This window comes from Dasypus novemcinctus, chromosome 12, assembly GCF_030445035.2.
Source record: "Dasypus novemcinctus isolate mDasNov1 chromosome 12, mDasNov1.1.hap2, whole genome shotgun sequence".
In the NCBI taxonomy this organism is placed as follows: Eukaryota; Metazoa; Chordata; class Mammalia; order Cingulata; family Dasypodidae; genus Dasypus; species Dasypus novemcinctus.
In genome coordinates this window covers 5,665,206-5,675,792 of record NC_080684.1, presented here as the reverse complement: position 1 = coordinate 5,675,792, position 10,587 = coordinate 5,665,206, and the positions used below count along the sequence as shown (strand labels likewise).

Genomic DNA, 10,587 nt, shown 5'->3' with positions numbered 1-10,587 from the left:
TCAAGTGCAGAAGTATATTAAACATGTTAAATTCCTAGTAAATTCATTTTCTAAACAGTTAATAAACATGTCTATAAAATAAAGTGGCAGTCTCAGCCAGGCACAGTCAACTTAACTATATTCTGCTATACTCTACTGTGTAGCAAAGCTAAAAACCAAGAAAATTTCTAACTTAGTGTTCTAATCCTGAATAAAGCCAGTTGCCCAAGGAGTGCCAGTTCCCCAGAAGCATCTAACGGAGCGAATGAGTGCCAATCATTAAACAGCTTAGAATGTGTCTTCAGACAAAGCTAAGTGCTGTTGCAATTTCTCTCTAAAGATAAATAACTTAAAAAAGAATAAATATGCTGTTCCCACCAGCTTTTAAGAAGGAATGCCATCTTTATAGGCACCTAACCTTGTCTACCTCTGTAATCCAATGTCCTCTTTTAGAAACAGGTATTCCAAATTTTTAAGTTTGTTCCTTTCAGAGTGAACATCTTATTAACCATATAAAAACTTCACCCAACTTCGTACAGAATGCTGAATCCATCTTCCTCCAGTTAAAATAAAAAGTTTACACCTTTTTAGGCAATGACTACAGCCCATGGCCAGCAAGAAACAGTTACAGAAAAGAAACCATCTCCCTTCAGCACCCCTTTTAAATTAAATGTGTAAACTTTTTTATTTTTTAAAGATTTATTTATTTAATTACCGCCCCTCCCCTGGTCGTCTGTTCTCTGTGTCTGTTTTGCTGCATCTTGTTCTTTGTCTGCTTCTGTTGTCCTCAGCGGCAGGAGAAGTGTGGGCGGCGCCATTCCTGGGCAGGCTGCACTTTCTTTCCCTCCGCGGCTCTCCTTACGGGGCGCACTCCTTGTGCGTGGGGCTCCCCTACACAGGGGACACCCCTGCGTGGCAGGCACTCCTTGCGCGCATGAGCACTGAGCATGGGCCAGCTCCACACAGGTCAAGGAGGCCCGGGGTTTGAACCGCAGACCTCCCATGTGGTAGGCAAACGCCCTAACCACTGGGCCAAGTCCGTTTCCCAAAGGTGTAAAAACTCCTTAAGAATAAAATAAAAATAATAAATAAATTTAGAACCTGACTAAAAATCCACGTGAGTGCCGGTGGCAGCAGAATAACTCCAGAAAGCCCTTGAACCAAGATTCTGCTGTCCAGAATAAAAAGTTCTAAACTTCTAAAAAGTCCTGAATGCTGCACTAAAAACTGATAATCAATCAAAAGAACAAACAGCCATCCACCTCATAGCTCCAACAATAATTATGCCAAAGCTTAGCAAGTTAAACTTTAGCAAAAGGAGGAAATGATGTGGGCTATGGGTGGGAGGCTCTTTGTCTCTTCAGAGATAACCTAAGCTGTTTGACTTGTGGGTGTGGAAAGGTAAGAGGCTGCAGTCCTGCCCTTGGTAACAATGGCAAGGACTCCAGTCCCAGGAAACAGTTTAACAATGCAAGGTCTATAAACTTTAAGTATTTAGGGTAAATGCAAACCAAATATGCTAAAAGCTTATCTAGAATGTATGAAGCCCATGCTAAAAGCTCACCTAAGATGTGAAAGATACATATGCTAATTGAAGCCTTTCCTCTCTGTATAAAAGGGATTCAAAAATCTTCTTCAGGGCTTGGGATTGAAACACAAAGTTCCTCCAGCCAGCCGACAATAAACAATTTTTCCTTCTCAAAATCATTCCTGAGTCCTGGCCTCTCTATACGCAAATTATTAAACCTCTCTCTAATTCTACAACAAAAGCAACACGTATTGCCATCCTTAGAACTCTGGTATTTAAGTCTGAAATAGGATTCACTGCGCCAAATCATGGTATTTATAGGAATGCATCTCCTCTACAGACTCTAGGAGAGAATCTAGTTTCAGATTCTAGAGTAGGGTTTCTTGAATTCTCTCACTCATCGCCTCTTAGGCCATGTTGAAAACTGATGTAATCAGTCTACTTCAGTAGTTATATTGTTTTCTCATTGTCCTGCAACATAATATCCCTCTCATCTTCAAATAAGGACACTTGTCAATATGTATAGGGCCCACTGAAAACTCCAGGAATTCTCATCTCAAAATCTTGAATCATACCTGCAATGACCCTCATGCATATCAGCCATCATTCGCAAGTGTCTTGTTGAAGGACCTAGATATATTTGGGGCTACATATTCAGCCTAATACATTGCCTTGGTGGACCAATCCTCAGGTGTTACCTTCTCAGTGGTCATCTTATTTTCTAGTGGACAGTAAATATGTGTGTTATTGTGTGTGTATGTTTGTCTTTGATGTTTAAATCATTTTTCATAGGCATACATGTGATCCATCTGGGCCTCTCAAAATGTGTGTATTGCTCTTCTTTATGTTTGTAATCTGGAAGTACATAATTAAGAATTTACAGGAAGAGCACCTTCTAAAGCAGAAGGCCTGTTAGTCTGGTGTATGCCCACTGTGGGTAGATATCCTGTCAGCCCATGGGGAACAATGTCCCTACTGAGCTTCCCCATAGCTTAGAAGAAGGGTTCTCCCACATGCACACGAGGACCCCTGCTTCCAGGGTAAGGACAGATTCAGAATGGGAAAGTTTATGACTCTCTTCTCTGTGAACTGGGTGTGTGCTCAGGGAGATCATCTCATGGACTTGGAAATCTTGGAGTTCACAAGTGTCTTACGGATTGGTGGGAATGGATGAATGGTGAGGTTTCATCTCACTTACTGTGGTTAACCATGTCCTCAGGTGTCTTTTGTCAAGTACAGCAGGGGGTGTCTAGCCCACATCAGGTGAAACGCTCAAAGACCCTTTTGTCACTTCACATTTTGGTAGGTTCTTCATCACAGCCCAGTGTTCCAGCTAAGTCTGGATCCATCAGTCCTGAGAGTACCATCAAGGTGGATGAGTGGCACTGCATTCAGTTCTACTGCCTACTCCAAACCTTTCTACCAGAGCAGAACATCTATTCCAGAGATATGCCGAAGAACCAGCTCCTGTTTCAGCTGAGCTCCAAGACTGTCTTGGAAAGAGCAGTGTATCACTGTTTAAGAATCACTGTGAGAAAAATGTAGTGGGAATCGAGGCACCAATGCCCCCCCCCCCACAGCTGGCACAATGGGGATGGCCACTAGGTGGAGTGAAGGATCCATGAATCACTAAAGCCCATCTGATGAACCAGGGCAGAGAGAGCTTAAGTAGGACCTTCTTGAATTAGCCTGGTTATTTCCTCTCCTTAGAGAGAAAACATCTTACCAATAGCGTGTACCTTTCTAAAATGTACGGGTATGTTTGCAGGTGCTAACCTAAGTATATATGATAATGTGTTTGATAGTCTACATCAATATGTACGTAACACAGGTTATTCTATGCACATTTTCATGGGTTCGTGTGTTTGCATTAGCACGTGGGTAGCTACGTTATACTGTGTGGGAAATGATGTGTTTGTGTCTGTGTGTGTCTAAGTGGGAAAGAGTGTGTATTAACTTGGGTGTAGTGGTATACATGAATCTTACCATACGTGTTAGGCTGGGGTGCTTCTATACTGGGTGTCTGAGTGTGGGTTAGCGTGTGATTGTATTAGTGGTTTACGGCAATGAACATATGTCATTTATGGATCCTAATGTCTACATTCTTATGTGTTTATGTGGCTGTACATTGGTACATGTGTAAGTGTGATTGTGGTTTTGTGTCTTTTATCCCATTTCTAATTGGATGATTTGACTAAAGGACAGGACCATATATTTCCTCATGATAATTCCTAAATTTCCAGAAAAATTCAGATGCTGCACAAGTATGCCTAAAAATCTGTACGTTGTCATTTGATGTCATCTCCCCACTCGATTTTCAAAATTTCATCCCTGGCATGAATGCTTCTGGTTTCCAACTACTTTGTTTCTGAGCCTTTGGCTCCATGGTCCTCAGTTTCTCCTGAATCTTGCCTTGGACTCAGTCTTCCTAATCTCCCCTGACACTGATAAAATCCTGGCCCCTGGAATCCATGTGGCTGGGTCCCCCTTTCACCTGCTTGGCTAGAGAAGCTGGACTCCATGGTTCCATATGCTCCCTCCACCTGCAGCAGGTCCTGCCCTGGCACTCAGTAATGTTGAGGTCCCCTGCACTTATCCTTGTGTCCCTGGTCTCCACCTCACCCTAGTTCACATTCCTGGACTCGATGATCTTGAGGCCCCTTGCACCTGCCCTGCACCTGCACTTTGATTCCGTGATCTTGACCTTCCCTTCACCTTCTCTTTGACATGATCCCTGAGGTGCATTTTCTTGACTTCCACCTGTACGAACCCTGGTCTTGAACTATGGGCTTGGTGTTACTGAGACAACCTTACAGTCACTCCTGTTGTTCCTGTACAGATGTAGGTCTGATCTCCTATATTCTTCTCTCTAATATGCGTCCACACAGCGTACCTTCATTAGTTTTGAGCATACAGGCTGAAGGATGGAGGTGACAGAACTGTCCTTGGCAGGCATCTTGGATAGGGATGGCTGAGCTATAGCTGTGAGTCAGTATGGCTACTATCGCTAGCCAAGTTTTGCAGCCCCTGGCAGGCTCCTCTGGTTCAAACACAGCCCTCGGTCATCAAAGCTACACACTCTGCTCTCAGCTGCTGGACCCTACAGGTGTCCACAGAGCTACTCATTACTTCAAAGAAGAGCTGTCCAGGGTACAGGAGAAACACAGACCCTTAGGGAATATTCCAGATCAGAAAATCAACCTCTCCTGCATTTCCACAACTCTGGCATTGTGGGGCCATGAGTAACCCCTGGAAGCCACTCTGCAGGGGAGATTTGAATCTGGGCTCACACTACCTCTCTTCAGTTTATCTCACTCAGTAATACACTGACATACTCTTGGCTTCCAGACTATCCATTGGCGAGCATGGTAGGTTCTAGGCATTTTTCTTGGACATGATGGACTTGCCCTTCATAGTCTGCGTAGTGTTTCTTTATTCCATCAATCCTGAACCTCCAAGGGTGTCTGCTGGAAACAGCCCATCTACTACTTACTGAGGGTGAACTCAAAGGATCCAGGAGAGTCTCAGAGACTCCCCAGCCATTACCCAACTCTCCCCCAGACTCCACCACCTGCACCCAATGTTCAACACCTTCAGAAAACGCTCCCACAATGTCAATCTTTCTCTCAATCACATTCACTCACAAAGCCAATATATTTATTTTTATACAAAAAAAAATTTTCTATTAAACTTGCCATATTATGAACCTACCTAAGCTAAAACCCCATGATAAATTGCTGCTTTTCAGTTCTACTCAATGAATGTGAAGACCTCAGAATCCCTGGGCTGGGGCCCTCCTCTCCCAGGGTTGTAGGTTCAGGACTGGGCTGGTTTCAATCAGCTGGGTTAGGGACCCAGTTGTCATTTCCTTGCACCATAAAGCAAGGTCTAGTGTTGGATACTGGACAGTGCCTAGAGCAGATATGAGTGTCCTGGTGGCGTTAGTAGAGGTAGCATTCAGGAAAATGGGATTTCATATTATATGATTGTGCTAAGCTAAAACTGATACCAATCATTTCATTTTAACAAAAGAACATCAGATATGGAAGTAAGTATCAATATACCTCCACTTCACAGATGTAAAACTACAAAAAGAATAAAAGACAATTAAGTGACATGCCTATGAACACATATTTGGTAAATGTGACCCCAAATCTACAACACTGGACTGGAATTCCTACGTAAACAAGACGCAGTTTGACAAACTTACTGACGTTTACATCCTGGACAGATGCCTTTCTGTAGTGGGAATCAATTGTGTTGTGAATGCTTTCTAGTGTTTACCTGAGTAACATGCAGAGGACCAGCGTTCAGGAATTGTATTTCAGGAGTCTCTGTCACATCATGGATCCTCATTTATGTCTCCGTATCACCTTCATTACCAATATATCTACTTTTTAAAACAGATTCTTGAGGGACAACTGACATCTCAAAAATGACATAGATTTAAATTATAAAATTCTTTATGTACTTTGATATGCATACACTCATGCAACCAGCACCACAATCAAGAAAGTGTGCAAATCCAACAACCCTACAACTGTTCTCTTCTCCTTTTCTAATTCCTCCATCATACTTCTTCCAACCTCCCAAAACGTCCCCAGCTAGGACAAATCTTTTTTACCCTACATTACTATGCATCTTCCAGAATTTATAAAAATTGAATCATAATGTACGTGCTTTATTTCTTCACCTTCTTCACTCGCTGTAATTTGATAATCCATCCATATTGTGAATCCCAAGCATTCATGACTCTACTGCTGAGTAGTATTTCTAGTGTTACAATAAATGCATATACCCCGGTGCATTCATCTACTCACCTGCTGATATATATTAGGACTGTTTCTAGTTTCTAGCTGTTAGAAAGAAGTCTGATACTCAGAAAAAAAGGGCCTATATTATTCCTACAACAAAATCATTAAGAAAGTGAAGTAGTTTTATACATAAGTATAAAAGAAAAATTTTAAAGTAAAAATATTTTTAATAATTGGGATGTTAAAAAATACTGAAAAAATATTTGAAGAAAAAGTAACTTTTTTTGCATTTTGCCTTTCATCATGGTAAGACAGTTATTCTGTATGTACAGTGACATTTTCTTCAATTTATGCACCCAGTGTCTTATATTTTCTTTCATTTTTTCTTCAAAGAAATTTTAGGACATAGTAGAGTCACATACAGAATATAGGGGATTCCCACATAACCAACGTTCTTCCCCTTTTTCTCTTTCCCACAACGATAGGATTTTGTGTGTGGAAAGTACACTTCATACAATTGATACACAAATTTATATCTAAACATAGTTAACTAACCACTGTCAATGATTCACCTTATGGTTTACAATTTGGACTATATATTTTTATAAAATGTGATAAAATTTAACACGGCCTTAATCCATTACTGCAACATCATGCAGAATTTTAATGTTTCTTATCTGATTTATTGTAACCTTTTATATCTACTTTCATTTACATTACTTTTGAAAAAGTATATTCCAGTTTACAAAATGTATCAAGATCAAGGGCTTTCATTTATTTGCAGAGATATTACTCATTCCTCTTCCCCTATATTACTTTTCGACAGGAATAGGCCTGAATATGTATTATTATCGTCATTATATATGAACTTTTTTCTTGAAATTCTGGACCTTAGTGTGATTCAGGATAGCTTTCTCAACCTCACAAACCTGTCTCTCACGCTGTTATTTCTCTGCAATGCTAAAACTATGGAAGCTTGATTCTTTCTATCTTTCAATTTTTCAAGAAGCTTTAGATTACATAAATGTTATATAAAAAATAGAGGAGATTCCCATATGCCCCACCCCCTCACACACTTTCCCATGTGAACAATACCTTCCATTAGTGTGGTACATTTGTTACACCTGATGAACACATACTGAAGCACTGCTACTAACTGTGACCATAGTTTACATTATAGTTTCAGGTTGCCCCACTGTCCCCTGTTCCCACCCTGCTTTTCACTTCCTTATACTTTACCCGCCTGTTCTTCGTAACCTCTCTGTATTATGGCCCTTCTCAGCAGCAGCTTGTGCTGCTGCCTCCCTCCGCCCCTCCTCCCAGCCACTGTTATCTTCCCCTTCCCAGCCGATCGCTGTTCTCCCCGCCTCATTCCAACCGCCCTCATCCCGCATCCGCCCCGGCACAACCCCCTCTGCCATCAATGGCTTACGTCCTAAACCGCAGGTCCGCCCTTGCCTCTGCAGCCAATCCTCAGCTGCCCCGCGGACATGCCCCTCCCACAACCTCCCCGCCTCCATGAGACTATAAAACCCCACGTACTTCCCTAATAAAATCAGACCTGCGCATAGACCTCGTCTCCGTGGTTTTTCTTCCATCGAACCGCGCGTCCCCACCAAGCCTTGAGCCGCCCGCTGTCGCCCCAGTCCGGCCGTGGGCTCGGCCCGACTCCCGGCAGCGACCCGCCCGCGGTACCGCAGCGGCGGCCACAGGTGGCGCCCGAACAGGGACCACCGCACAGGGACCACCGCTCCCTTCTGTATGCGGTGGAGCGACATCTTCGCGTTCCTGTTTGGCCGGCCAGCCGCTCAATCTCCCGCACGGGACCCATCGCCGTCCTCCCGTGCCGCCGCTCAAGGTAGGGACTCTCCGGCGCTGTTCCCTTCCTCTCTGCCGTCCCAGCCCATCCGTAAACCTAACCCGGCCCTCAGCGACAGCGAGTCTACCCCCCTCCTGAACCCTCCGTCACAATGGGAGCCTCTCTCTCATCCCGCCAAGTCCCTCAAGTACGTTTATCGCGGCCCTTTTAGAAACTCACCACGTCAAGGTCTCTCTCCGTCAGCTACAGCGGTATTGGGACCTTCTCCTACCCTTTAACCCTTGGCTCGTCACCTGTGCTCTCTGGAGTCCAGAGACCTATGAACGTTTAATTCAGCGGGTGACGTCTGCTATGGAGCGCGATCGCAAGCAGTTTCCCCCCGGCCTTATCCCGACCCTCGTCGCTATCCGCGCCTGTCTCCAAGGTGTGCCCTCCCCTGCCTCCGCTCTCGCCTGTGAGCCTAGCCACCCTCTCACCTGCGATCCTGATGGAGACGACGATACTCGTTCTCTGTCCGCCCAGCTAGAGGCCGCGCTCGAACTGGATCCCCCCACAGCCTCCGATCCGGACCCCAACCGACATGGCGACCCTCCGTATTCTCCCCCCCCACCACGCCCTGCAAACAATGCCAACATGGCACACCTCCTCCTTCTTCTTCCTCGGCGCCCTCTTCCCGCCCTTACCCACCTCTTCCTGTCTCGTCGCCATCCGGTCCCGTCCCGGATGCCTGCCGGCCACCATTTTCGGCTAAACCGGCAGAGCCTCCGGTGCCATCTTGGCCTGTGCCCGGTAGTGACGTGGCCACTCCACCATCTTGGCCCGAGGCCAGAAGTGATGTCAGGCGTGACGTCACCGTGCCGCCATCTTGGCCAATCAGAAACACCGTTGCCGCCGCGCCCTCCTGGCCGGCGCCCGGTGGCACCGCCAATGCTTCACCTCCATGGCCCGCTTCACCTCCCGCCTGCCCCAGCAATAGCGGGAGCGTCGTGAATCCTCCTCCACCAGCGTACGACACCGCCTTTCTCACCCCTCCCACTCCGCCTCTGGCTCAGATGTTCCCCCTCAATCCTGCTCGCACTCCGCAAAACCCACAAGCATGGATCCCCTTTTCCCCCAAAGACATCCAAATGCTCCGCAACGCGATCAAAGAGGATGGCCTTGCCAGCCCTCGTGCCCAAGACATTCTCGAGCGTATGGCCATCCCTCGCTGCATCCCTTACGATTGGATCTCCCTAGCCCGAGCGGTTCTCTCCCCCAGGCAATTCATTGACTGGCGAGCCCATCTCGGTGTCCTAATCGACAATCAGATTGCTGACAATGCTCGTCAGGGTGTGCACTACCCTGCAAACGCCTTCCTCGGCCTCGGCCCCTACGGCGACCCCAGCGCTTACACAGCTACTCCCGGATTTTTCATCCAGCTTCGCGATTGTGTCTTCAAAGCCTTCCGCTCTTGTGCCGCAGCCGCCCCTGAACCCCTCGCCAAACTCTTCCAAAAGCCTGACGAGCCCTTCAACGAGTTTGTCGCACGTGTGCAAGGCGCAGCCGAAAGGCGCGTCACTGGCGCCGCTGCTAAGGAGTCCTTCGTCAAAGATCTCCTACAAGAGGGAGCTAATCCAGCCTGCAAGGCCATTATCCGTCCCCTTCATGACAGGCCCCTCCAAGACTGGGTCCTTGCTTGCTCCGGAGTCTCCGGCCAAACCACCGCCCTCGCTGCCGCCCTTGTTGCCGCCGTCCAAACCACCAATACATGTTTCCGTTCTGGTGAGCTAGGCCACTTCGCACGGGAGTGCCCTAACCTCCCGGCACCGCCGCGCCCGGCCCCTCGGGGCATGGAGCCGCCATCAGCAGCCCCCGCTCCCCGCGCGCCCGCCACTCCTTGCCCGCGATGCGGGAAAGGCACCCCGCACGGCCCTGCCGACCTTCCACCTCCCGACCCCCTTCCCCCTGATGACTCCCCCCTGCCGTAATGACGGCCCTTCTCCGCATCTCACCCCCCCCGTGAGGTCTTTCTCCTCTTGTCGTTGCAGATGACACCTCCAGTTGCCCAGTCGAGCCCGCCTGAGTCTGCCCCTCCTGCGCCATCACCTGCAGGGACCACGCCAGCTCTCTCCCGCCGCGAGCGACGTCGACGTCGTCTTCTTGTCCGCCGCTTGAGCCGTCTCTCCCTCGAAGATGCCTCCATCCAGCAACAAATTCTCCAGCTTCTCCGTCGTGCTCGCGCCTCCCCTGCCCCGCGCCCTCCTACCACCCCCCCCTCCTACACCTTCTCATCATTATGCTCTCCTTAGCCTCCTCAGCCCAGGCCACGCCCCTTTGGGCCACCCTTCTTCAACCGCCTGGTTTCCTCTTTCTCTCCCCTCACTCCCCCACCTTCCCCACCATGTACTCCCCCGACTGGGTTGCCCCCCAGCTGGTAGATCTCCCCCTTTCTCGTCACCCTCGAGATTTTGGCATCACAGCCGCCATTACTGCTGCCGTCCTCGCATCCCTCGCAGCCGCCACCACCG

The 10,587-nt window shown here is 47.4% G+C and overlaps 1 protein-coding gene across 1 annotated transcript; it reads left to right on the top strand.

The window, feature by feature from the left end:
• The first annotated feature begins 8,506 nt into the window (after positions 1–8,506).
• On the top strand, positions 8,507–10,198 carry LOC131280727 (endogenous retrovirus group K member 5 Gag polyprotein-like). Its single transcript, XM_058309199.2, has 2 exons — positions 8,507–9,841; positions 10,108–10,198. The coding sequence occupies exons 1-2, from the start codon at positions 9,133–9,135 to the stop codon at positions 10,140–10,142; spliced, it is 744 nt and encodes a 247-aa protein (XP_058165182.1). The 5' UTR covers positions 8,507–9,132; the 3' UTR covers positions 10,143–10,198.
• Positions 10,199–10,587: the final 389 nt, after the last annotated feature.